The sequence below is a fragment of the Myotis nattereri genome, assembly GCF_964212035.1.
Source record: "Myotis nattereri genome assembly, chromosome: 6".
Taxonomy (NCBI): domain Eukaryota; kingdom Metazoa; phylum Chordata; class Mammalia; order Chiroptera; family Vespertilionidae; genus Myotis; species Myotis nattereri.
In genome coordinates this window covers 8,286,816-8,313,042 of record NC_138081.1, presented here as the reverse complement: position 1 = coordinate 8,313,042, position 26,227 = coordinate 8,286,816, and the positions used below count along the sequence as shown (strand labels likewise).

Below are 26,227 nucleotides of genomic sequence, written 5' to 3'. Positions count from 1 at the left end.
TCCTCACAACACCCCGATAAGGTAGGTACTATTATTATCCTTATCTTACTAACCTGGGAACTGAAGCACAGAGAGGTACGGAAACGTGGCCAAAGTCACCCAGTTAGTGAGTGGCAGAGTGTACTTCCCCAGCCCCTGTACTCTGTGCCTTATTCTTTCTTGGGCCTATCACTCGGCTTGAGGGAGGAAGAGAGGAAACGGCAGGAAGAATGGACAGCAGACCTGATCAATAATTCACTCCAAGAAGTTTTTATTTGGAAATGAGCCTCCACAATGTGGTGGCAGTCTGGGGCTCCTGGCCCCTGGCCTGTTTGTTTACTCTTGTCCAGCCCAGGGCCTAGGGTCCTTGGGGTTAAGGCACAGGATCAAGTTCTCAAGGACCAACATCCCAGGCAGCCTTAGTGGCCTGGGACCTGGGGCCTGGGGCTGATGCCAAAAATAAACTAGGTTCCATTCCAGATTGTTTCGTGGTTGGAGGGCCTCGGCCCTGACACCAGGTCCTCAGCTCCCTCTTTGCAGGGGCCAGTGTCACCCACAGGCCAGCTGTGGCAGGTCCTGGTGGGCATGAGGTTGGGGGGAAAGAGGCTAGCAAAGGCTAGTTTTCTGGTTCTGGGTCCAGTTTATCTTCCTGAGGGCTGGAAGCCGAGATGGGAGCCTCATCCCCACCATTGAGGGACTTCTGCTGCTCACTGGTGCTGGGTGAGGCGGTCCTGCTGCCCTGGGATCCCCAGCGGGTCAGGCGCTTCAGGGAGGAGTCGCGGCGGGCAAGGAGAGGGGCCTGGAAGCCCGTGAAGGAGCTGCTGGTGGTGGGACGCTTGTCTGGCAGAGAAAAGGCAGGCGTGAGTCAGGAGAAAGGTACTGCGAAAGGGAGCGGTTGACAGGCCTGGCCTCGGCCCTGCGGAAGAGGACCTTCTGGCCTCCAGCCCTGCAGGCTCTGTAGGTCTGGAGGCGCCCCTCGCCCTCCCTTCGCCCTCCTCACTCACCTCCAGGTTCAATTGGATGCATGAGCCTGTTCATCTGGACATTCCAGTGTCGCACGTTGGTGCTGGCCTGGCGCAACTTCCGCTTGGCGGCCTGCGGACACGACACAGCCAGTGGGGAGGGGTCAGAGCCACTATCCAAGACAGCGTGTCTTGACTGTTACAGGAGCACAGGCCCCTTAGGATGTGACCAAGGCTGCTGACCGGCTCCTCAGAGAACTCAGGCGTATTCACAGAGTGAGGTACATATACAGAGTTGGTGTACAATTTCAGGGGACTCATAAGACCCCTCCCACAGGGTTGCAAATAGCCATAATTATAGTTTCCGTTTATTAAGCGGCCAAGATGTGGTAAGTATATTTATTATCGTATTCAACCCTCAGAGCAGACGTTAACCACAAACAAGTGCAGAAGAGGTTAAGTGACTGGCCAGGGACACACTCTGACCTGACACCTCTGCCCCACCGCCTCTCAGGAGCTAGTGTACAAGCCTCTGCTCCATGTTCACCCGCCCTTAGCCGCAGGGGGTGGGGTCGTAGAGGAACTTTTCCTTTCCGTGTTACATATTTTTGTGTGTGAATTTTTTTATGATGACCATGCAAGCCAACAAAGGAAAATAAAATAAACACTATTAATAAGAACAAAACATCACAATATAAAACGTCTCTTCCACAGAGATTTGTGCTTCAAGGAGAGGATGCCAAATACAGGGATAGCAAAATAGGATCTTGGCAGAGAAGGAGGAAAAATTTTGCCCAGATTAATAGTAATGATAAAAATAGCAGCTAACGTTTCTTCATCCCTTACTACATATGAAATACAGTGGGGCCTTGACTTACGAGTCTAATTCGTTCCGAGACCGAGCTCCTTAGGAGCTCGTTAACTCAAATGACTCTGTCAACTCAATGCAAAAAATCGGCCGAGAGACAGCTGGTATCTCAACGAACTCGTTAGTCGGGACACTCGAAAGTCAAGGCCCCACTGTACCACCTATTATCTCGTTCAATCTCATAACAATGCTATTTCCAGTCCCCATTCCCCAAGGAGGGACTTGAACTCAGAGAGGTCAGGCAATTCTCCAAGGTCACAGCCAGAGGGGGGCGAAACCAGGGTTTGAGAAAAGGCGGGGGTGGGAGTCGGGGGTGGGGATCTGAGGTTCCCGCTCTCACTCGGCCAGTCACCGCCGGTCCCACCGCAGGCCTCACCTCCACGTCCTCATCCGCCCTCTGCCGGTTCTGCCGCACCTCCTCCAGCTGCTGCTGGGCCAGCTGCAGGGAGCGGCTCTGCAGCGCCATCTCCTGCTGCAGCTCCTGCTTCTCCTGCTGCGCCTGCTCGATGTAGCGCTCCTGGTCCTCCTTCATCCGCATCAGCCGCTTCAGCTTCTCCTCCTCCTCCTCCAGCAGCCTGCGGCCGGTCGGGCGCACTGAGTCGTCTCCAGAGCCCAGGCACCGGTAGGCGCTCAGCAAGCGGGGCGCCGGGAAGCCGGGGAGGGGAGTCCGAGGTCCCTCAGCCTTACCTGGTCTGGGCCAGGCGCACGGCCTCCTCGTCCCGCCGAGCTTTCACCTCCAGTTGCAGAGCCTCCTGCAGCTTCTGCTGCATGTCCTCCAGCTCCTCGATGCGCTGCCGCTGCCGGGCAGCCTCCTCCTCCTTCAGCTCCATCTCAGCCTGCATGGATGCCCGGGCCTGCAGGGGCGGAGCCAGCTCAGGGGGGCCCAGGGCAGGGCGGGCGGGCGCCCTTTCCCCAGCGTCCTGCTAGGCTCGCCCCACTAGTTCTCTCCAGGAGAGAGCCTGGGAGTTCCTGCATGCCAGCTCTCCTGACTGATCCCTTCCTGAGAGCCTGGCTAGGCCAGATAACCATCAGCGAGCTGATGCTCCTAGCACCAGCCTTCATCATTACTATTATAGGTGATAGCATAATGTGTTATAATTAAGGCTGGTGCTGGGAAGGGAGTGACTATAGTTAGAATAATTGTTATGACAGCTCTTTCTCATGTGATCCTCACCAGCCCTCTGCAGTCAACAAGCCACTGGGAAGTCACTGAGGGACAGAGCGGCTGAGTACCTCGCCTGCGATGCCAGGGCTCCGAAGAGGCAGCGCTGGGAATGAATGCACGTGTCTGAGTCCAGTTCCAGATCTCTTCAATCCTAAACCTCATGGCCTCCACACGCTGAGTACGCCCCCGCTTTCATCCCCCCTGCCACCCATCCTGAATTCCCCAAATTGGCTTCATTGTAAACTCAGATCAAGTCTAGTGTCATCGATTCCAATCCGAATCCAAGTTCATCCCTAATGACGTGGTCTTTAGCGGCTCCGGCCCCACCCATCCGTTGGCTCAAGCCCCACCTCACACCTTCTCTTCCCTCAGCCACCCCGCTGCCAGTTTCCTGCACCCTCCACGCAGTCGTAGCCCTCACAGGCCCCGCCCCGGGCCCCGCCCACGGCCCCGCCCCCAGCGGCCTCACCTGCTCGGCCTCGCGCAGCTGGCCCTCCAGCGCCTGCTGCAGCTCCTGGTGCTGGCTGCGGCGCCGCGCCTCCTCCTCCTGCAGCAGGCGCTCCGCCTGCCGCTGCGCCTCCTGCAGCAGCTCCAGCTCCTGCAGCTTCCGCTCCTTCTCCTCCTGCAGCTGCTGCAACCGCAGCAGCTCCTCCTCCTTGGCGGCCCGGCGCCGCTCCCGCTGCTCCCGCTGCTCGCGCCGCTTCTGCTTCAGGTCCTTGTGCAGCGATGTCTTCCCCTCGGCCTGCAGCCGGATGGCCATCTGAATGGCTGCGAAGGGAGCGGGAGGGAGTCAGCAGGCGGCGAGCCCGAGGCGGGGCGGCTCGAGGTGGCCCGCTGCTGGAAAGGGACCTTAGGAGTCGCTGGAGTGGCCTCCAGCCTCCCGCTGGGCAAAGTGTCATCACCCGCTTTACACAGACGAGGCGACCGAGGCCCAGCCAGACCCAGGCCACCCCGTGAGCAGCTCACCAGCGGTCCACTCCTGGCGCTGGCGCGTGTCCGAGGCGCTCATCTCGTACGTGCGGGAGGCCGTCTTCACACAGAACATGCAGCGCTTTCCCTCGCGGTCAGGCAGCACCTGGGAGAGGGCAGGTGTCCAGGCAGGCTGGCCTCACTGAGGTCAGGGTCAGCTCCAGCTCCAGCCCCTACCCCTCCTGGCTGACCGTCTTCCCTGGCCACCCTCCCACTCTGTTTGCCGGAGCCTGTGTGCCAGCTTGGAGTTAGTTCTGGGGCTACGTGTGTCCTCAGCTCTTGTAGACTTTGCTCTTTGAAGGGGAGTGGGCTGTTTCCTTGGTATCTCCCCGCAGGGCCATGCTTGAATACCTCCAGTGACCGGGTCCTCACTATCCAGAATCTTCTCCATTCATCTATTTCACGGATATTTTGGAGTGTCTACTGAGTGCCACTCATTGTTCAGGCATTTGGGATACTGATGTGGGCCTCACAGACCAAATCCCGCCCTGCTAAGCTACACTCTAGTGGAAAATAATAGTTACTACATTTTGAGCTTCTTATATTGTAGGGTCTGTACTGGTGTTTTATATGCATCATTTTATTCACTCCTCCCAGACAACCTTGTCAGCCAGGCATCATTATCTCCACTTTACAGAGAAGGAAACCAAGGCTCTAAGAGGCCCAGAGCTTGCCCAGTTCACACTGCCTGTTAGTGGTGGAGTTGGGATTTCTGCCTAGATCTGTGTCCTTTCCACAGTGACACCTATTTCCTCATTTGACAAAAATGGACAGAGCCTAGGGCAGGGGTCCTCAAACTTTTTAAACAGGGGGCCAGTTCACTGTCCCTCAGATCGTTGGAGGGCCGGACTATAGTTTAAAAAAAAACTATGAACAAATTCCTATGCACACTGCACATATCTTATTTTGAAGTAAAAAACCAAAACGGGAACAAAGACAATTATTTGTATTTGCATGTGGCCCGCAGGCCGTAGTTTGAGGACCCCTGGCCTAGGGTGGTTATAATAACTTTTTAAAATGTAAAATAAGTGTTGGTGAGGATGTGGAGAAATTAGAACCCTCATCCACTGCTGGTAAGAATGTAAGCAGGCGAAGCCACTATGGGAAACAGTTTGTTCCTCTAAAAGTTAAATAGAATAACCCTATGATCCAGCAATTCTACTCCTAGGTATGTACTCAGAGAAATGAAAACACATCTCCCCCCAGAAATTTGTAGATGAATGTTAATAACAGCATTATTCACAACTAGAGGCCTAGTGTATGAAAATTTGTTCACTCAGGGGAGGGTAGGGGGTAGTCCCTCAGCCCGGCCTGTGCCCTCTCGCAGTCCAGGACCCCTCAGGGGATGTCCACCTGCCGGCTTAGGCCTGCTCCCAGGGGATTGGGCCTATGCTAGCAGTCAGATATCCCTCTGGCAGCCTGGGAGCCCTTGGGGGATGTCCAACTGATGGCTTAGGCCTGCTCCCCATGGGAAGTGGGCCTAAGCTGCAGTCAGACATCCTTAGCACTGCCACTGCTCTCGCAGCTGTTACCCGGCTTGTGGCTGAGCAGTGCTCCCCCTGTGGAAGCGAATTGACCACCAGGAGGCAGCTCCTGCATTGAGTGTCTGGTGGTCAGTGCATGTAATAGTGACCAGTCGTTCTCCAATTAGGGTCAATTTGGATGTTACCCTTTTATTATATAGGATAGCAAATAGATGGCAACAACGCAATGCCTAGCCTATATAATAAAAGCCTAATATGCTAAGTGTCTGGTCATTCGTTCATCCATTCAACCAATCAAAGCATAATATGCTAATGATATGCTAAGGTCACTCAACTGCTAGCTATGACGTGCACTAACCACCAGGGTCAGACGCTCCAACTAGTAGGTTAGCTTGCTGCTGGGGTCTGGTCGATCGGGACTGAGCGAGATGGGCTGGACACGCCCTGGAGCCCTCCCATGGCCCCCCCCCCCACCGGCCCCACCCATGATTGGCCCCCCAACACCCTAATCAGGGGCAGAGCCGGCCAGCCAATCACCTGTGGTCCCTCCCCCCAGCTAGCCCCACCCCTGATGGGCCTACATTGGGGGCGGGCTGGTAAAACCCCACCCGTGCACAAATTCATGCACCGGGCCTCTAGTCAACAAATAAATTGAGAAGCAAAATGTCATATATCTATAATGGAATATTATTCAGCCATGAAAAGGAATGAATTCCTGATCCATGCCACAACATGATGATCCTTGAAAACATGCTAAGAGAAATAAGCCAGACACAAAAAACCCAAACATTGTACTATTCCACTTATATGAAGTGCCTAGAATACTTATTCATGGAGACAAAGGAGGGGTGGGTGAGGATGAGGATGAGTTATTGCTTAATGGGTACAGAATTTCTATTTGGGATGATGAAAAAGTTTTGGAAACAGATGATGGCGATGGCTACACAACACTGTGACTCTATTTAATGTTACTGAATTGTACATTTAAAATTGCTAAAATGGCAAATTTCATGTTATACATATATTTTTCCTTTTTGTGCCTGGCTGGCATGACTCAGTGGTTGAGGATTGACCTATGAACCAGGAGGTCACGGTTCAATTCCTAGTCAGGCAACATGCCTGGGATGTGGGCTCAGTTACCAGTGTGGAGCCTGCAGAAGGCAGCCAATCAATGATTCTCTCTCATCATTGATGTTTTTTGTTTTTTTTAAAATTAATTTATTTTTTTTAAAATATATTTTATTGATTTTTTACAGAGAGGAAGGGAGAGGGATAGAGAGTTAGAAACATCAATGAGGGAGAAGCATCGATCAGCTGCCTCCTGCACGCCCCCTATTGGGGATATGCCCACAACCAAAGTACATGCCCTTGACCGGAATCGAACCTGGGATCCTTGAGTCTGCAGGCCGATGCTCTATCCACTGAGCCAAACCGGTTAGGGCATCATTGATGTTTTTATCTATCTCCCGCTCCCTTCCTCTCTGAAATTAATTTAAAAAATTTTAATTTAAAAACCAAACCAAACCAAAAAAAACTTTTTATTTTAAACCTCTAAAACAAGCATGTCAAACCCATGGCCCATGGGCTGCATGTGGCCCACAACAAATATTTTTGTGGCCCAGCCAATATAACAGTATGTAAGAAACATTTTAATAAAAATTTTGTAACTTAATTTTTACAATATCCTGTTATACATAATCTATATATATAAAAGCCTAGCCCTGGCTGGTTTGGCTCAGTGGATAGAGCGTCAGCCTGTGGACTGAAGGGTCTCAGGTTTGATTCTAGTAAAGGGCACATGCCCCAGGTTGTGGGCTCAATCCCCAGTAGGGGGCAAGCAGAAGGCAGCCAATCAATGATTCTCTCTCATCATTGATGTTCCTATCTCTCTCTCCCTCTCCCTTCCTCTCTGAATTCAATAAAAATACATATTAAATAAATAAATAAATAAATACTTAAGTGACCGTTACAACTGTGTCACTATGATGCACACTGACCACCAGGTGGCAGATGCTCAACACAGGAGCTGCCCCCTGGTGGTCTGTGCACTCCCACAACCAACCTCCCGTGGCCGGCCCAACCTCCTGTGGTCCCCCTCCCTGGCTGGCCGGCGCCAATCGGCCCCGATTGGGACTGGGCATGATAGCCCTTATCAGCCCCCATCCCCGGCCAGGCCAAGAAACCCCACCCGTGCACAAATCTGTGCACCGGGCCTCTAGTTATTAATAACTAACTACAATGTTTGCTAGTGACTGATTACTATAATCATGTTGCATTCATTTTCCCTTATGCGCCTCACGCACAGACGTACCATTTCCACTAACACTAGCAGCGAATATTTTAGCAGCCGATTGTCACGTCACTAGTCTTGGACTGACTAGTTTGGTGTGCACAACAGGAAATATTTCGTTTTTGGAGAACAAGAAAAATAGGTTTATTTGCGTTTCACTTATTAATTTGTGCAGTTATTCAGTGTCTGGCAAGTTAGTGTTCAAGAAAAAAAATTAATTTTGATTAAAAAGTTCTGTTATTTTATGTTAATGATGACTCACTTATTTCAGCCCTTTGTATTCAGCATGTCTCTATCGAAATAAAACTACGTTTCTATGAAAATTGAAGCTTTTGGTTTTTTGCGGCCCACATAAACTTAAACTGCTTATTTGGCCCGTGTTAGGCTTTGAGTTTGACATGCTTGCTCTAAAATAATAATGGACACAGCCAAGGGAGGGAAAGGAGGGGAAGGGGGAAAGGAGAGGAGTGTGGAGAAAAAACAAGGAGGTGAAGAGTTGCCAAAGGGAATGGACTTTGGGTGAAGGAGAAAGACCTTTAAAGGGGATTTTGAGGTTTTGCTGGGTAGTGTGAGACATAAGCCGTCTCCTCTGAAATCTTTAGCAAAATCCACATTATTCACCAATGACTGCAGGTTTGAGAGAGAGAGAGGGAGAGAGAGAGAGAGAGAGAGAGAGAGAGAGAGAGAGAGAGAGAGAGAGAGAGATCTCAGAGAGGAAGGGGAAGGGAGAGAGAGAGAAAAGCATCAATGATGAGAGAGAATCATTGATCGGCTGCCTCCTGCACGCTCCCCACTAAGGATGGAGCCCGCAGCCCGGAAATGTGCCCCGACGGGAGTCAAACCCGGGACCCTTCAGTCTGAAGGCCAAAGCTTTATCCACTGTGCCAAACCAGCTAAGGCTAAAAAAAAAAATTTTTTTTTATTGATTTCAGAGAGGACGGGAGAGGGAGAGAAAGATAGAAATATGGATGAGAGAGACACTTCGATGGGCTGCCTCCTGCACACCTGCTACTGGGTATTGAGCCCAGCCCACAACCCAGGCATGTGCCCTGATCAGGAATCGAATCTGGGACCTTTTGGCCCATGGGGCATGCTCCATCCACTAAGGCACACCTGTCGTGTTGCAGGGTTTGTTTTCTGTTTTTAAATCAAAAAAACAACAACACACCTGACATGGATGAGAATGGCCTTGAGACACCCAGGTATATTTGGGTGACACACATCTAAGCAAAAATAGTCACTGGCTTTTCTCCACTCGCCCTCCTGAGCCTCTTGCCCTCACACCCATGGAAGGCCTTCTGGGCCCCGAGGTGCGCGCCCGCCCTCCCCCTGGCCCCTCACCTCCACGCAGCACTGCCCGTCCAGTGGGATGGTGCCCCTTTTCTCCTTGCACTCTTCACTCCCAAAATAGCAGAGGCAGCTGGGCTGCAGCTGGAACCAGCGCTCCGCCCAGTTCCTCCTCAGGTGCCCTCGCTTCCACAGGTAGCCCTGCCAGACAGGGCAAAGTCAGCGGCTTCACTGCCCCCCTTCACTCCTCCTTGGCGTCCTCCCCTGTTGCCAGCGCGGCCTGACCTGCTTCAGGACATCTTGGATGAGCTCCTGGTAGACCTCGTGGATGGCCATGCTGAGGGTGTCCCGCCCCACGCCGCGGAGACAGCGGCCCGAGTTGAAGAGCTCCAGGAACTGCCAGACGCTGAGCCCCCCGGTGGTCTGGGCTGCCTGGGCCTCCTGGGCCAGCAGCTCCTCCAGCTCCGCCAAGCTCACCTCCAAGCTCATGCTGCTGAGCACCTTCTTCAGCAGGTACTCCACCTGCAGGGGGAGAAGGCCTGTGACTGCGCAGGCAGTGTTGCTGGTATCAACGCTAGGGGGCGCTCCCCACCTGGCTCCCAGAGCCTGGGCGGAGGTGACCAGGAACAGGGGGGTGGGAGTGGGGGCAGAGAACTAAACTGGTGAACCAGGGTAGAGATTTGGGAGGGGATCCTGGAGTCCCAACCCCAAGTCAGGCATCCGCTCCCTTTCCCCAACTTACAGTCCCATTCCTTCCTGCCTTAAATGAAGGGCAGGCGAAGGTAGGCGCTATAGGCTAGGTAGGGGCGAGGCAGAGGCAGCAGGTCACAGAACATATCAGAGGGGGTGCAGGAGCCCTCTCATCCAATGCCCTCACTTAGCAGATGACAAAACTGGGCCCAAAGGGGGAAGTGACTTGTTCTAAATCACACAGCAAGTTAGTGGCCGCCAGAACTTGACCCATGTGAGCCCTCTTCTGAGCCCCAACCCTGGGGGCCCTCCCTTATAGAGGGCGAGGGGCCTGACGCTGGGGTAAGCAGGGCAGGGACAGGAAACCTGTTGGGGAGGAACCGGAAGTGGTGGTTGGGGTACATCCTGCTGCAGCTGGCTCACACTGCCTGCTGATCACAGCAGCAAGCAGCCTTCTGGGAGGCCGCCTGCCCTGACTGGCAGGGCCTGGCAAGGCTGCCAACCTCGGTGTGTGTAGATGGACACACGTCCCTCTCCTGCCCCAGCAGCTTCTTGGGAAACCCCGGGTCTCAGCTGGGACTGGGGTGGGGTGCGCCAGTTCAGGGCTCAGGTGGCTCCCCTCAATGTTCCCACAAACAGAAGCAAGGATACAAATCCGAGAGCAGTCAGATGTGTGAGTACTTCTTGTAAACAGAGAACCCTCCCCGTTTGCTCTAACCCAAAGACTTAAGTTCACCTTGACACCCTCACAGCCAAGAGGGCTTAAAGGGCGGGAGAAGGCTGAGCAGATGGGAGAGGGCGGAGAGCAGAGGGCGGCAGCTTGACGGAGGAGGGGGCCGTGCCCTGACCTCACTGAGGAGTTGAGGAGGGAGGGTGCATGCCTGGCCTCTACTCCCAGGAGACCGCCCTGGCCCTGCGCTGAGCCTGCCCCTGCGCTCCCTGTACTGTAGCAGGAGGGGAAGTCTGGAGCCAGGTCAGATGCAGTTGTCCACCAGGAGTAATGAGAGAGGTGCTAGAAGGGTCTCCCTCCCCCGCATAGCACACCTTCTCCCAGGGCCACGGTCCTCAGATCCTGCATCTGATCTTAAATGTTTTTGTTTTAAATGCCCAGTAATGCATCGGCATTCACACCTCTGTGTAAATAGAATTACAGGTCATTTTCCGGCTGTGAGGCCGGCAGGGCCTGAGGAAGTGTGGTTTTGCTTCTCCTGGGAGAAGGCACAGGTGTTCTGATAGGGGCGGTTGGGGGTGCCCACAGGTAGCGGGGAGGAGCAGTATCAGCATGGGAACACAGAGAAGAAAGGGGATGTGGGAAAGTACAAAGGCCCCTGGGCTCCCTTCATGGCGTGGCTGAGGCCTGTCCTCAACGGGTGCAGTCCCCGGGGCTGCCATCACCCTCACCTCATCGGGAACCATGATCAGAGGGTACTTGTCCTCAGACAGGAAGTTGAAGAGGCACCAGAGGCGGAAGGCGTCCTGATTGGAGAGCATGCTGTTCCCGTTGCTACCGGCCCGGTAGTTCTTCTTGGCCGTCAGGGTCCAGCACAGCTCATCAAAGTGCTCCTTAACAAAAGCCCCCTCCTCCACCTGCCCCCAGGCCTGAGGTCAGTTAAGGAGGCCGCCCGGCCTGGCTCTACCCCCCACCAGGCTCCAGCTGGTTTCTCGGGTCATCTACTCTCCTGCTCCCCACCCAGCCAAGTCCCCCTCTAACTGAGGTATCCCTGAGCTGATTACCAGGTGACTAGCTGGTTCCAACCACCCTGACCGCCCCGTCCCCCCCCCCCCCCCCACACACACACATCCACACCCACCCAAGTTCCCTTAGCCCAGAGGAGAAAGAAGGAAGGCCCTGGGGGGTGGGGGGTGGACAGTCAAGAAGAACTTGAGAAGACAGTGACAGGAGGAGCAGGGGGGACAGCAGAGGGGGAGCTGGAGAGCTCTTTGTACAGGTTACAGCCTGAAGCTGGAGGTGGGCCTCGGCAGGGATGGGGCGGGAAGCTATGGGAAGGGCGGAGGCTAGGAGAGAGCTGAGGGAGACCCAAGGTGAGCTCAGGGGGGCTGGGAGGGGTGAGTGGCTGGGAAGTGAAGGATGGACATGGGAGAGGTACAGAGGGGACAGAAGTGGGAGTTTATAGGGGAGGACATGTGTTGGGGTGCTGGCTGGGAAGTGGGGAGAGGTAGAGGTGCTCCCCGCTGGGCCCCACCTTGTCCAGGATGTACTTGTTGAGGTAGGGCATGTATCCCTGGCTGGACACGGGGCCATCGTCGTCGTCTCGGAAGTGCTCCTCCAGAGCCACGGGGTCGTGGGGGATGTGCAGGACTGTGTACAGGTTGTGGGACAGCACCTGAGACAGAGGGCCAGTTAGCCTCCCTGCACCCCCACCCAAACCAGGCCCACAGACAGCCCCCACCTCTGTCCCCTTCCCCATCCTGGGGAGGTCCTCTGCCCTCGTCATGCAATTCAATCATAACTGAAACACACCCATATATAATGGAATATTATTCAGCCATAAAAAAGAATGATCTTTACCATTTGCCACAACATGGATGCTAAGTGAAGTCAGAGAAAAACAAACTTGTATAATCTCAATTATATGTGGAATCTAAAACAAACAAACAACCACAAAAAACCCTCATAGATTCAGAGAACAGATTGGTGGTTGCCAGCGGTAGGGGGAGCGGGTGGGGAAAATGGGTGAAGGGGTCAAAGTTACAAACTTCCAGCTATAAAACCAGTCACGGGGTGCAATGTCCAGGGTGATAACGGCAGTTAATAGCACCATATTGCATATTTACAAGTTGCTAAGAGTCCATTTCTCCAGCAGGAAGGAGGTTGGAGCTGAGAAAAAGAGCTACCATGTCTTCCAGGGCTTTGAGGAGACCAGATGCGTGGCCTTCTGGCCAGGCGTCTGCGATTGCACATTGTTGGAGCGATCATTGTGTCCCTGGGGTTGCAGCTTTCTGTGAGTTTGCTGTGGGGGAACCAAGAAAGAAGGCATTTGCAGATTCCCACAGAAACTGTAATTCCAGGGAAGAGTTTGAGGAGATGAAGAAGGCTGGCATCTCTCAGAGTGCAACAGTGACCTTGGAATGTAAGGAATTTCTTTGGGTTGAATTCCATAAAAGTTTGTCACTGAGCTGTGTTCCTGAATATGAAACAGGGATATATGAGCTAAGGCAGTGATGGCGAACCTTTTGAGCTCGGCGTGTCAGCATTTTGAAAAACCCTAACTTAACTCTGGTGCCGTGTCACATATAGAAATTTTTTGATATTTGCAACCATAGTAAAGCAAACATTTATATTTTTGATATTTATTTTATATATTTAAATGCCATTTAACAAAGAAAAATCAACCAAAAAAATGAGTTCGCGTGTCACCTCTGACACACGTGTCATAGGTTCGCCATCACCGAGCTAAGGAATAGTTCTCTTGATAAAGGAACAATTTGATAAATAAATGATTAAGAAATAAAAAAGAGCCCGGCGGGCGTGGCTCAGTGCTTGAGCATTGACCTATGAACCAGGAGGTCACGGTTCGATTCCCAGTCAGGGCACATGACTGGGTTGCGAGCTCGATCCTGGTGTGGGGCGTGCAGGAAGCAGCCAATCAATGATTCTCTCATCATTGATGTTTCTATCTCTCTCCCCTTCTCATTTCCTCTCCGGAATCAATAAACATATATTTAACAACAGCAAAAAAATAAAAATAAATAATAAATAAGGAAGTTGCTAAGAGAGTAAATATTAAAAGTTTTCATCACAAGAAAAAACCTTTTTTGGTACCTACACGTGGTGACGCATTTTAACTAGACTTATTGTGGTGGTCATTTCCCTGTACAGTTGACCCCTGAACCACGTGGGGTTAGGAACAGCAATAACCCCACCTCCACCCCCACAAAGTCGAAAATCCAAGTATAACTTTTGATTCCTCAAAAACTTAACTACAGCCCTGGCCCAGGGGTTGGAGTGCCGTCCTGTACACTGAAGGGTTGCGGGTTCGATTCTCAGCACATACCCAGGTTGTGGGTTTGAGCCCCAGTTGGGGTACCTACGGGAGGCAACAGATCTGTTGAGGGCGGAGGTGATCAGGAACAGGGGGGTGGCAGTGGGGGCAGAGAACTAAACTGGTGGACACTCTAAAATCAATGAAAAAGAAACATTAAAAAGCTTTTTAAAAAGCGTAACTGCAGTTGTCCCTCGGTATCTGCGGGGGATTGTTTCCAGGACCCCGTGGACACCCAGTTCTGCAGATGCTAATCCTTTCTGTCACATGGCGTAGCACAAAGCATCCAGTCGGCCCTCGCTATTGGAACCCCATCCATGGACTGAAGAGACGGACCCACAGTTGATTGAATGTGCAGATGTAAAACCGGCGGATAGGGAAAGCTGAATGTATGTCTATTGAAAACTACCCCCGTATAAGTGGACCCATGCAGTTCAAACCCGTGCTCAAGGGTCTCCTGTATGTACAAATAGTGAATCACTACATTGCACACCTGAAACTAATGTTAAATGTCAATCATACCTCAAAAAACAAGCACAAAACCTAAAACAAATACTCACTCTGCACCAAAAACTGAGCTAAGCGCTTTACATATACTTCACTTAACCCCCATAATAACGGTCACTACCCCCATTTTAGGGATTACAAACAATAACCCTAGGCCCTGAGACATTAAATAACCCACCCAAGGTCAGAGAGCTGGCAGAGCTGGGATCAACGCAGGCAGCCACGCTCTGAGCCACTGCGTAGGGAGGGGGTCTGTCCTCTTTCAGGCAAAGACACGGAGGCTCGAGGCACCACCGCACAAGAGCCTGCCATTCAAACACAGCTCTGCAGGCCCCAAAGCCCAAGCACTTCCTGCGATGTCGGGCTGTCGGCAGGGAGACGGCCTGTCACCCAGGGCAGAAGCCCCAACCTGGTCGGTTCCCACCAGAGACTCTGTGTTCGGGCTGCAGCCTGCCTGGCACCCAGGTGTGCCCGCTGCCGTAGGCACAGGCGGTGTGCGATTCCAGGCCCTGGCCTGGTAGAGATGGAAGGGAGCTGCAGAGGGCTCAGAGGAGCGTCCTGAAAGTGGTCTGTGGGGGACAGATGTGAGGACAAGGCCTAGAAGGGGTGGAGGCCATAACGGTATGGAGGGGAAGCAGGGGTTGGTTAACAAACCCATAATATTAGACACAAGAGGATGAAGTTTGAACAAGGAAATCGGGGTGTGGGGGGTGCCTTGAGGTAATTCTGCTATAGTGCTTATCACGCAGCGTAAACGACCAGTCACTGCGCACACCTACTACGTGCCAGCCACGGCATGAGGTGCTTTCCCCTGCACGCCACAGGCAGCCGGTAAGTGCTTCTCTCATGGCCGACTCCACCACCAGTTAACCTGGGAATCGGCTCCTCTGAGCAGAGCTGGCAACATCTACAGAGGGCATGCGTGCCCAGTCTTCGTTTCTCTATTCCCGCCTGTGACAGGAGGGGAGAAAGGACTGAGACTTCTCCCCAATGTTCTTGGGCCTCAGGTTCAAGTTGGCAAAGTGGGATGTTGGGGGGCTCAGCAGAGCGTGTTTTCTTTCCCCTAACTTCCCTCTGGGCAGCCATCCCTGATCCCCACCCCAACCTTCTTTCCCACACTCTTCCAGTGATCTCACGTGCCATCTTTGGTTTCGCCTTCTCTTGTTCTAGAGGACAGCAGAAGTTTCTTCCTCATGAACTCTGCCCCCTCCCTACTGTGATAATAGAGACTTGATTTCCCTTGAGAAGTACCTCCCCCCCATTCCCAGTATCTGTGCTATTGACCATTTGCACCCCTACCCCACCTGTCTGCAAGGGTGGGCACATCAAGGTCACAATGATTGCTTCAAGGAAGGGCACATGACCAAACTGGGCCAATGAGAATCAGCCCTAGGATTTTTGCTTCCTCTGGTGAAAAACAGGCATACCCTTTCCGTGGAATTGTTAAGTTAGGTGCAGCTGACATCTTTGTCCCATTGTGGGAAGTGCCTGCTTACAAATAAACCCATCAGTGAAACAAGCAGAATCAAGAGATAAAAAGAGTCATCATTTCAGAACGTGATCCAGCCATGCCTGACATCAGTGCTATGCTTAGAGCTCTGGTTAGGTGAGCCAATAAAAAACATCTTCCTTTAGTTATCTTGAGTTGGGTTTCTATCACTTATACCCAGAGAAAACATGACTAATACCTCTGTGATCACAGAACACCAATTCCCAGTCCAGGAGGTGCCACTGGCTCAATGCCCTTTACACCCCAGGGTGACTAACACGAGAGAAATATCCACTTCTGGAGAGACACACGTTACTCTAAGAGTTTTACATATTTCTGCCTGTTGTCTCCTTACCTTCCTTCAAGTCTCTTAAAGCACAGCTTTAAGAAGCTCCCTGCATAGGCCAGCCAAAGCGCTACACTCCAGTGGCGGGCATGGGGTGGGGGTGGGGCCTTGGGTAAACGCCTTCGCACTCTGAGCCTAAGCTTTGGTGTCAGTAACACGGGATAACGCCTGCCATGGCTGTGAGGCTGGAGTGCCAGGCTTAGGTCTGCACGGAGCAAATGGCAGTTCCCTTCCTGTATCGAAAGTGCAGTTTGTATTGTTGTTCATCCTCACCAGAGGACATGTTTTCCGTGGATTTTTGTTATTTATTTATTTATTTATTTAAATTTATCTTTATTGTTGAAAGTATTACAGATGTCCCCTTTCTTTGTTTGTTTTTTAAAAATATATTTTATTGATTTCTTTTTTTCTATATATTTTATTGAGTTTTTACAGAGAGGAAAGGAGAGAGATAGAGAGAAACATCGATGAGAGAGAAACATCAACCAGCTGCCTCCTGCACACTCCCCACTGGGGATGTGCCCGCAACCAAGGTACATGCCCTTGACCGGAATCGAACCTGGGACCTTTCAGTCCGTAGGCCGACGCTCTATCCACTGAGCCAAACCAGTCAGGGCCCCTTTATTTGTTTGTTTTTCCCATTGACTCCTCTACCATGCACTGCCCCACCACTGTATTGTCTGTGTCCATGATTTTTAGAGAGTGGAAGGGGGAAAAGGAGGGAGGGAGAGAGAGAGAGAGAGAGAGAGAGAGAGAGAGAGAGAGAGAGAGAAACATTGATGTGAGACATCGATTGGTTGCCTCCCACAGGCACCATGAATGATTGAAACTGCATGGGCTGACATTCTAGCCATTTACCAACGCCAGCCAGAGCAAAAGTGAGCTTTTTTACGAACAAATTGACATAGACACAAAGACTCGTCAGATGAAGTCCCGAGGAGGCTGTGGAGAAAAGGAGCCTTGAATGCCCTACTTGGGAGGTGTGAATTGGTAGTCTTCCTGGGGGCAAGGATCTCTCAGACTTATCGATGAGAGTGAGCCCAGCATTTCTACTCATCCAACCTACAGATGCGTGCTGAGGCCTGAGGCTTCTGTTGATAATGTGAAGAGGTGGCGACAGCCTGAGGCTTCCTCAGGAGGGGAGGGCACTGGTGTTGCAGGCCTGTGTGTGCTCCTGGGCAAGTAATGTAACTTCTCCAAGGCCTCCGTCCTCTCTGGGAGGGCCATAAGGGGGCCTGCTCCACAAGGGTTTTTCTAAGGAAGAGCTTGTTGGCACAGTGCCTGGTGCCTATTCCTGGACTGGAGTCGCTCTTAATCCCAAACCCCCAAAGGAAGGTGCATAGTGCATTGTTTAACAACGGCTATGGGCCATTTTTTATTAGTATATTTGTATAAACAGACATAGAAAGCTAAGCGCAGTATATGGGCAGGTGAAAAAGTAAGCTGTGGGATAAAATGTTTGTAAAACAAATGTGTGCAAAGATGAGGTTGAGCCTTACCAAGCGGCTATTTTGGTAGGTCAAAACATCAGAGGTCGGCAATTTCATATGTTCAACCTTATATATTTACTAGAGGCCCGATGCACGAAATTCGTGCAAGGGTAGGTCTTCCTTCCTCTGGCTGCCGACTTCGCAGCCCTGGCCCCCACCCGCACCCACCTTGGCCTGGCACTACCCACGTCTGCCGCCATAGACCCCCGGTTCCCTGGTTCCACAGAGTCCCCCCCCCCCGCAACTCCCCCCGATCGATCACCCTGCAGAGGGTGGCCTGGGCCTCCCTCTGCAGGGCGAGCATGAGGTGATGGAAGGGCTCCCTGACCAATCTCATTGCACCCGCCTTGGCTGGCCTGGCGCCAGTGCGTGTCATAGCATGGTCGACCAGTCAGTCGTTCTGCTGTTCAGCCATTTGGTTGATTTGCATATTACACTTTTATTATTATAGATTTGTACATAGAAAAAAAACACCTAGCCCTGGTGGTATTTCTCAGTGGTTAGAACGTTAGCCCAATCAAAGGGTCGCGGGTTCGATTCCCAGTTAAGGGTGAGTGCCTTTGTTGCAGGTTCCATCCCCTGCTCCAGTCGGGGTGTATGCGTGAGGCAACCAATCGATATGCCTCTCTCACATCAGTGTTTTTCTCTCTTTTTCTCTCTCCCTCTCCTTCCCTTCCACTCTCTCTAAAAAAAAAAAAATCAGTGGAAACCCCCACACTCCTATCCCCATTTCTACTTTAATTTCCTCCAAGTCATGTATCAGCTTCCATCAGATGATGCCTTTTTACTTTTCTCGTGTATCATGTTCTCTGCCTGCAGTGGTAACACAAGGGCTGGGGTTAGCTCTGTTTGTCTTACGGCCGCATCACTGGGCTGGCACACAGTGCATGCAATAAATCTGTTGAATGAACCTAAATGCTTCATGGGGAGAAGAGGAAAAAATACAAAAGCCGAACAGAATGGACTGAATCTCTCTGAGCAAGTTAACCTCACTGGGCCTGCTTTCATCTCTAAAAAGGGCGCTCAAGGAAATAACGTACAAACCCCGCCCACCCCAGGACAGAGCCTGCCACACAGCAGCACAGGCATTATCTGAGCCACTTTTGTCCTTGGTCTATTGGCCCACACTGTCCTCCTCTAAGACCTACCTTTCTCACCCGTACCTTTTGCCAGTGGAATCTGAGGGGCCCAGGGCAGAGGACCTGATCCCCATGAGCTGTCAGGAGTCAGGACAAGGAGGAATTAAAGGCTCCAGACACTCAGGGCTCAGGGCCTCTCCCCAGAGAGCTCAGCAGACCTCAGACTGCCAGGCTTCCGGTGCCTGGTGCGGTGGGGGCTGGGTGGGGAGCAGGTGTGGCCAGAGGGTCGTGCTGGAAAGGAAATGGCCGGGATGGGGCCAGCAGGAGCCGGCAGTCCTCAGCCCCGAGGCAGGAACGCTCGCGCTGCGCTCATTTTGCAGAAGAGCACGTCAAGGCCTGCTCTCATCTCTAGGCTACGCTGGCTCTGGCTGAGCATCAGAATCGTCTGGGGAGCTGGTGAAACTGAAATATGCTGGGCCTGCCCAGACCTACTGACTCAGAGTTTCCTGGGGTGGGGTCCAGGTGTCTGCAGTCCACAGGCTGCCATGTGGCCTCCCTCAGAGAGAACTCCCACAGGCTCCCCCACCCACCCAGGTAGCCCTGACCTCTGGGTTGGCAGCCATTGACCTTGGACAGGCTTCATTTATTCACTGTTTCCTCTGGGGGTTCTGGAGTGCCCTCAGAGCTCAAGTGCAGGGATCGGGGCTGCTGCCGTGCCCACGGTTCTGTAGTTTCCAGCCTTCAGGAGTAGATGCAGATACAGGGGCTTTGAGGACCCGTAAAAGCACCAAGCAATGACTGCAGAAAGACTGAACAGTCACTCTCCCCTCCTCCCTCCTCCATGGCCTACAGTCTTTACACGTATCTAGGTGCTAAGTGATTTTTTTAAAATATGCAGATCTTTTTAAGAGTTACTGAATGTATTTTTCTCAACCAGCGTGTACTAAAGTTTAGCTGCTACCATGAGGGAGGAGCACTGGGAATTTTAAAAGGCCAGAGCTGTGTGCCTGCTGAGAGCAAGAAGGGGCTGGAAGGGCTGGGTGTGGGCATCAAAGGGAAGAGAGGCTCCCTCCGAAGAGGGAAGGAGAGCCGGCCTCAAGGCTCAGTTTCACCTATTTGATGCATTTTGTTCACATTAATTTTTGTGGGTTGCTAGCTGGATAGCTTAGTGATCCCCAGTTCAACCCTAGGACTTTGCAGATGAGAAACTGGAGGTCCAGAGATAATGGCGATTTGCCAGGTCACCCAGCTGGGGAGTGACACAGGTATACAACTACGTGACATTGCATCGAGTGGTTTACCATTAAGCCATCCTCCCCCTCCTCCGAATTCCAGCCTGAGGAGACCAGCAGCTGGTAGAGGTCAAGGCAAAGCTGATGACCTCATGCCAGCAGATTCCTGGAGTTGTTCTTAACTTCCACTCCACCAAGAAGGTGTTGTCTCTCTCCAGAGGAGGCAAGCAACCCTACAGAGCTCTAGGACTACCCTGAGTGCCAACTGGAGGCTCAAGAGCCTCCCCGAGCCAAGTAGGGAAGCCCCAGTTCGCCCTCCCTGCCTTCCCCGGCTCCTGTCAGCCAAGGGGACGTGGTAGGCCATCTCCCTCCTAAGATCCTCATCAGCCAGAGACATGATGTTCCACCCACACCCCCAATCCTAGGCCCCTCACTGTGGGCCTGGCAGTTGGGGTCAAATTCTCAATGGGTCCCCCATTAGGCCTAAAACCAAAGCTGCTCCCTAGGGAAGAGGGTGTGGCCACTAGGAAGCCCAGCCTCCCCAAGGGACCCTCCCTGCAGCCCTGTCAGGGCTACTTGCTCCTAAAGCTCTTTAGGGAAGGAGGTTCTGAGGACCCTCCAAAAACTCAGTCCTCAACCCCTGAGAAATTCTAAGCTCAACCCCAATCCAGAAATGTCATTCCTATTGCTCTAGTTTTTAAAAAATTGACTTCAGAGAGGAAGGAAGAGGGGGAGAGAGATAGAAACATCAATGATGAGAGAAAATCACTGATCAGTTGCCTCCTGCACAGCCCACACTGGGGATCGAGCCCACAACCAGGGTGTGTGGCCTGACCAGGAATCGAACCATGACCTCCTGGTTCATAGGTCGACACTCAACCACTGAGCCACGCCGGCCGGGTCCTATTGCTCTATTTTCAGTGTTCTCAACCCAACTGGACAAAGAGCACTGTACTTTCTAAAAGAATTCAAAGAGAGGAAAACTCATCTGATCTCGCCCCCAGCCTTCTCTTCTCCAGAGAAAACAGTCCTGACCCCTTGGGCTGTTCAGAGGACCTGCTGTTCTTCCTCTTCCCTCTGGCCTCATCATGGCTTTGCCCAGGACAGTCAGTGGCAGCCCTTCTACCAACACATCAGAGCAGAAGTGGCGACTTCACAGACACATGTAGCTTGCTCTGGCTGGTGCAGTTTTCCTGCTTGGTTCCAACCAAGGACTCCCAGCCCAGGGGCAGTTTTAGTGAGGAGATGCTACCCCCAACTTATCCCTTCTCCCCAAGTTTTTTACAGGGGAGAGGGTGGGTGGTGAAACCAAAATGGCAGCATATGTAAACACCGGAAATTACTGCCTCAAACAACCACTTCAAAAATACAACTAAAAGACAAAACGGACATCATCCAGAACCACAGGAAGGCTGGCTGAGTGGAAATTCTACAACTAGAAGGAAAGAGAAAAGCACACTGAGACTCAGGAGGTGCGGAAGTAAAGTGCACAGGTACGGAGGCGCACGTGGAAAGGGCTGGCAACTGAGGACATGGTTGTCTTTTTCAATCGGGAGGAAGTCTCAAGCTCCTGATTGCTCTGAACTCCAGTTCCGGGCAAGTCTCTGGGGACCCAGACTCATATAGGGAGAAACGGGACTGTCTGGCATTGGTCGGAACTCAAGGGCGGGTTTCTCCCAGAGGTGCTTGCAGTGATTACCGGGACACTGAAACGCAGGGCCTCTTAGGGTAGGACTGAGGATCAGCCATAGCTGTTTGCTCTGCCCTGTTGATGCCCTGAGACCCCGCCCCACCCAAGCTGCAAGCAGAGGCTTTTGCATATTCCCTTTGCAATTTGAAAATTACCTAACAAACTGCAGCTGGGTCAGAGAGACCCAGAACTTCCAAAAGAAGGCCCAAGGCCCCACAGCAGCTTGCATTGCTTCACAGCTGGGCCTCATCTGGGCACCTCCAAACCCCAAACAAAGAAGAGGAATCTGCAGATCTCTCCATAGCTCCTTCTGGGTAGCCTTAGGCCGAGGCTAAATTAGCACCTCCTTAGACCCAAGAGCCAGTGTACCCAGTGGTCAGAGTGGGACCATCCATATTACAACTCCTCAGATCCATAAGGGACACACTCAGGGGGCAGACTCAGTGAGTACTAAAGCCCCACTGAAGCAAGTCTTGTCCCAGAAGGGTTTCTCCAGCACAGAAGTTCTCCCACTGCAGACACAGCTGATTCTCACAGCCAATTGGCCTGGAGGTCAATTCCTCCCAGTGATACCTACAACAATCAAGGCTTAAGTACAACAAGACTGTGCACAAAGCCCACAAAGGGGTGCACCAAGAGTGTCCACCTCAGGTAACTGGGGAGGCTGAGTCACTGGGCCCTATAGGACACCTAGCACAGAAAGCCACTCTATCAACACAGGGAAGCATAAAAAAATGCAGAGACAAAGAAACAGGTCACAAATGATAGAAATGGAGGAAAGCAAACTACTGGATATAAAGTTCAAAACCACGGTTATAAGGTTTTTCAAGAATTTTCTAGAAACCGCTGATAAATTTAGTGAGACCCTCAAGAAATCTAGTGAGACCCTCGAGGTTATGAAAAAGGATCAACTAGAAATTAAGCATACACTGACTGAAATAAAGAATATTATACAGAGTTCCAACAGCAGACTAGAGGATCGCAAAATCAAGTCAAAGATTTGAAATATGAAGAAGCAAAAAACACCGGACCGGAAAAACAAAAAGAAAAAAGAATCCAAAAATATGAAGATAGTGTAAGGAGCCTCTGGGACAACTTCAAGTGTACCAACATCCGAATTTTGGGGGTGCCAGAAGAAGAGAGAGAGCAAGACATTGAAAACCTATTTGAAGAAATAATGACAGAAAACTTCCCCTACCTGGTGAAAGAACTAGACTTACAAGTCCAGGAAGCACAGAGAACCCCAAACAAAAGGAATCCAAAGAGGACCACACCAAGACACATCATAATTAAAATGCCAAGAGCAAAAGACAAAGAGAGAATCTTAAAAGCAGCAAGAGAAAGAAAGTCAGTTACCTACAAGGGAGTGCCCATACGACTGTCAGCTGATTTCTCAACAGAAACTATGCAGGCCAGAAGAGAGTGGCAAGAAATATTCAAAGTGATGAATAGCAAGAACCTACAACCAAGATTACTTTATCCAGCAAAGCTATCATTCAGAATTGAAGGTCAGATAAAGAGCTTCACAGATAAGGAAAAGCTAAAGGAGTTCATCACCACCAAACCAGTATTATATGAAATGCTGAAAGGTATCTTTAAGAAGAGGAAGAAGAAGAAAAAGGTAAAGATATAAATTATGAACAACAAATACACATCTATCAACAAGTGAATCTAAAAATCAAGTGAATAAATAATCTGATGAACAGAATAAACTGGTGAATATAATAGAATCAGGGGCATAGAAAGGGAGTGAACTGACTATTCTTGGTGGGGAAAAGGGGCGTGGGGGGTGCGGGAAGAGACCGGACAAAAATCGTACACCTATGGATGAGGACAGTAGGTTGGGGAGGGTAAGGGCAGAGGGTGGGGTGGGAACCGGGTGGAGGGAAGCTATGGGGGAAAAAAGAGGAACAACTGTAATAATCTCAATAATAAAGATTTAATTTTAAAAAGAAAAAAAAAGGGGGAGAGGTTGGATATCTCTCTCATCTGCTTCTTCCTCCGCCTTCTGACCACTTCTCTATTGCTCTCTTGCCTTTCCGGCATCCCCACCCCCACACTATCACTACTTCCTCCCATTCCAGGGTTCACCTCAGATGGCACGGGCTCCATATTTATGCCCCATCCACCACCTGCGGGAGACTCTCACAGCCAGCCCAGGTTCCCTGAGAGAGCCAGTTTTCTGTCGTGTGGAGGGAGAAATCCACCATTGACCTCGTGTGACCAAAGAGGCTGCTGTGGGCTCAGTTTGAGTTGTGCAGACAGCAAACAGTTCAAGTAGGCAAGCTTCCCATGGAATCGTCCCTGCAAATATTCAACCTGTGGGGTGGGGAGCAGCCACTGGCCTGGTTAGAGACCAAGACAGAGGCTCAAGAAGAGATGGATTTTGGATGACCTGCATTTCTTCTGTCTAAACTGAAGACCCCGCTAGATGACATGAGTGGCAATAAACGAATTGAAGTAGACTATAGGGAAGAACCTGCCAGTAGCGCTGTTCTCCCAGGCGATCAAAGGCATAGTGGAATCATTCATTGGCTGCTCACGGGCTGGCTAAGGGTTAGGTTACGGGACAGGACCAGTTTGGGACAGCCAGTGACATTGCCTCCAAGATCAGCAGTGTAGGCGGTTGGAATGAGGATGGGGATAACACCTACCCAGTTCCATTCATCTCCGGTTTCTAGGCACCTCCTACCTTGGTCATTAAGAATGGAGATTTCCTTGAGGCTACACCCCTATTTGGGAGTGCCCAGAGGAGACACCAGGAATCTAGGGCCTTAGCCTCATGCCAGATACATAGTTGGTGATCAATAAATATTTGCCGAGTGAATGAATGAGCCCCTAAGGCAGGTCCAGAGAGCTGAGGCCTACCCTGCTCCCGTCTCCCACTGTCCCCTGGTTCTAATAGTTTAGGGCAGCAGTTTTCAACCCTTTTCATCTCACGGCACACGTAATTACTAACATTCTGTGGCACACCAAAATATATTTTCTGCCAATCTGACACACACAAAAAAGTTTAAATTAAAAAAAAAATTCCTCACTCAAGGAGTGAGGACATTTTTTCCATTGAGAGTGTGAAAGGAAGGGTAGCCTCCTTCTTGCGCCCCAACTGGGATTGAACCTGCAACCAAGGTACATGCCTTTGACTGGGAATCGAACCCAAGACTCATGGGTCTGTGGGCCAACACTCTCATCATTGAGCAAACTGGCCAGGGCAGGTATAATTTTGATTCATTCACACCGGACGGCTATTGTGGTGTTGGCTGTTGTTATTTTTTTATTTGGAAATCTAAGGGCAAAGAGGTCAGTGCCCCTGACTAAATAGGCATTGCATGTTTTAACAATTCTTGCAGCACATGGGTTGAAAAATCACAGGCCTAGGGTCTTGCTTCTTCCCACTCACCAGGGTGGAGAAGACGGCATCCCCACGGAACTGGACGAAGGAAGGAGAGAAACCCTTGGGCCTACCAGGCACTGTCTAGGGCCAGCGAACCGTAGGGCAATCACCGATGGCTCTCCCTGGGCTCAGATTCCACCCCCTTCCTACCTGAGGTCTCAAAGCTTAAGGCAACAGTTCTCTAACCCGAAGTGGGGGGAGGGGGAGGGGGAGGTAGGGGAGAGGGAGGTAGGCATCAGCATAATGCCCTTCCCAGCTCAGTCCCGCTGGGAGGCAGGCTTCCGAGGAGCTGTTCTGCCAGAAGAGACCCAGCGGCCAGTTTGGACTGGGAAAGGCTCTGTGAACCTCTCGGCCGCGGAAGTGACTGACAAGCATTAGCTAACAGTCTCTCTTCAAAGGCAGGAGCAAGCAGCAGGGAGGAGCAGGGTACGTGCCCAAGCTTGACTCCGGGGGATGTGTACTCATCGCACGGAGTCTCGGACGTCACCTGGCCCGTGGCCCTCAGAAACCATGATGCCGCCTCAACATCCCGACATCGGAGGGGCAGGCTCTGGGCGATGGCTCTGCACCGCCCCTGCTCCCCGGACAGTGGGCAGCAGCCACCCAGTACTGGCCCCCTCCACGCCCGGGCCTCTCGATGGCTGGGTGCCCGAGAGTTCAGTGTTCACGCCGGGCTGGGCGGTGGGGCCCGTGGGTGTCTGCCAGCCTCCCTGGGCCCCGCGTGCCCTCACCTTGAGCTGGGACTTGGAGACCTTGCCGCTCTTCTCCACGTCCAGCGCGGTGAAAGCGTACCAGATGGACTTCAGCAGCTCCTTTCGCAGGGCCATGGCTGAGGCGCCCGCCCACGGTGGCTCTGACACCGAGATCCGGTTTCAGGAAATGCAAACGGTTGCCGAGACCACAGAGGGGCTGGCGCGGGCGAGAGCTCCACCTGCCTGCTCGCCGGCTGCCTGTGCTGACTGGCGGGGCCAGCCTGTGGCTCCTGCAGGGCTCCGCGGCTCCACGCGCCAAGGCAGCAATGCCCAAGCCCCAGGGCTGGGGCCCCAGGTCTGTTCCGCTGGCCCCTGGGCTGCCAGCGACAGCCTGCTGTGGGCAGACGCAGGCCCAGCCTGGCTCTGGAGTCACATGGGGGTGAGGGGAGTCCTGTCTCATTCCACACTTACCAGATCCGACATAAACTGCTTAGCCTCCTCGAGCAGCTTCCCCATTGGTAAAGCAGGAGAAACACCCAGCCCCTGAGTTGTAAGAAGGCCTGAGAGCGGCTGTAAGCAGAGTAGGCGCTGGACAAAGCATTCCTTCAGT

At 52.0% G+C, this 26,227-nt stretch overlaps 1 protein-coding gene across 2 annotated transcripts; it reads right to left on the bottom strand.

The window, feature by feature from the left end:
- Window positions 1–227: 227 nt before the first annotated feature.
- DEF6 (DEF6 guanine nucleotide exchange factor) lies at window positions 228–26,227 on the bottom strand. Of its 2 annotated transcripts, XM_081093910.1 has the most exons (12): window positions 25,657–26,227; window positions 12,225–12,666; window positions 11,899–12,039; window positions 11,096–11,281; window positions 9,290–9,526; window positions 9,059–9,205; window positions 3,941–4,049; window positions 3,444–3,742; window positions 2,497–2,663; window positions 2,186–2,384; window positions 984–1,074; window positions 228–819 (listed from the first exon to the last, which is right to left on the bottom strand). In XM_081093910.1, the coding sequence occupies exons 2-12, from the start codon at window positions 12,237–12,239 to the stop codon at window positions 596–598; spliced, it is 1,815 nt and encodes a 604-aa protein (XP_080950036.1). In that variant the 5' UTR covers window positions 12,240–12,666; window positions 25,657–26,227; the 3' UTR covers window positions 228–595. The 2 variants fall into 2 exon arrangements, with proteins under 2 accessions (XP_080950036.1, XP_080950035.1); XM_081093909.1 differs by lacking the exon at window positions 12,225–12,666.

Excerpts from the sequence above, each read along its gene's own strand:
- DEF6 (XM_081093909.1), bottom strand. The coding sequence starts at position 25,752 with ATGGCCCTGCGAAAGGAGCTGCTGAAGTCCATCTGGTACGCTTTCACC. Across the intron at positions 2,664-3,443 it reads AGCTGCGCGAGGCCGAGCAG|GCCCGGGCATCCATGCAGGC; the intron begins GTGAGGCCGCTG and ends CCGCCCCTGCAG. Across the intron at positions 1,075-2,185 it reads GGGCGGATGAGGACGTGGAG|GCCGCCAAGCGGAAGTTGCG; the intron begins GTGAGGCCTGCG and ends TCGTGTCCGCAG.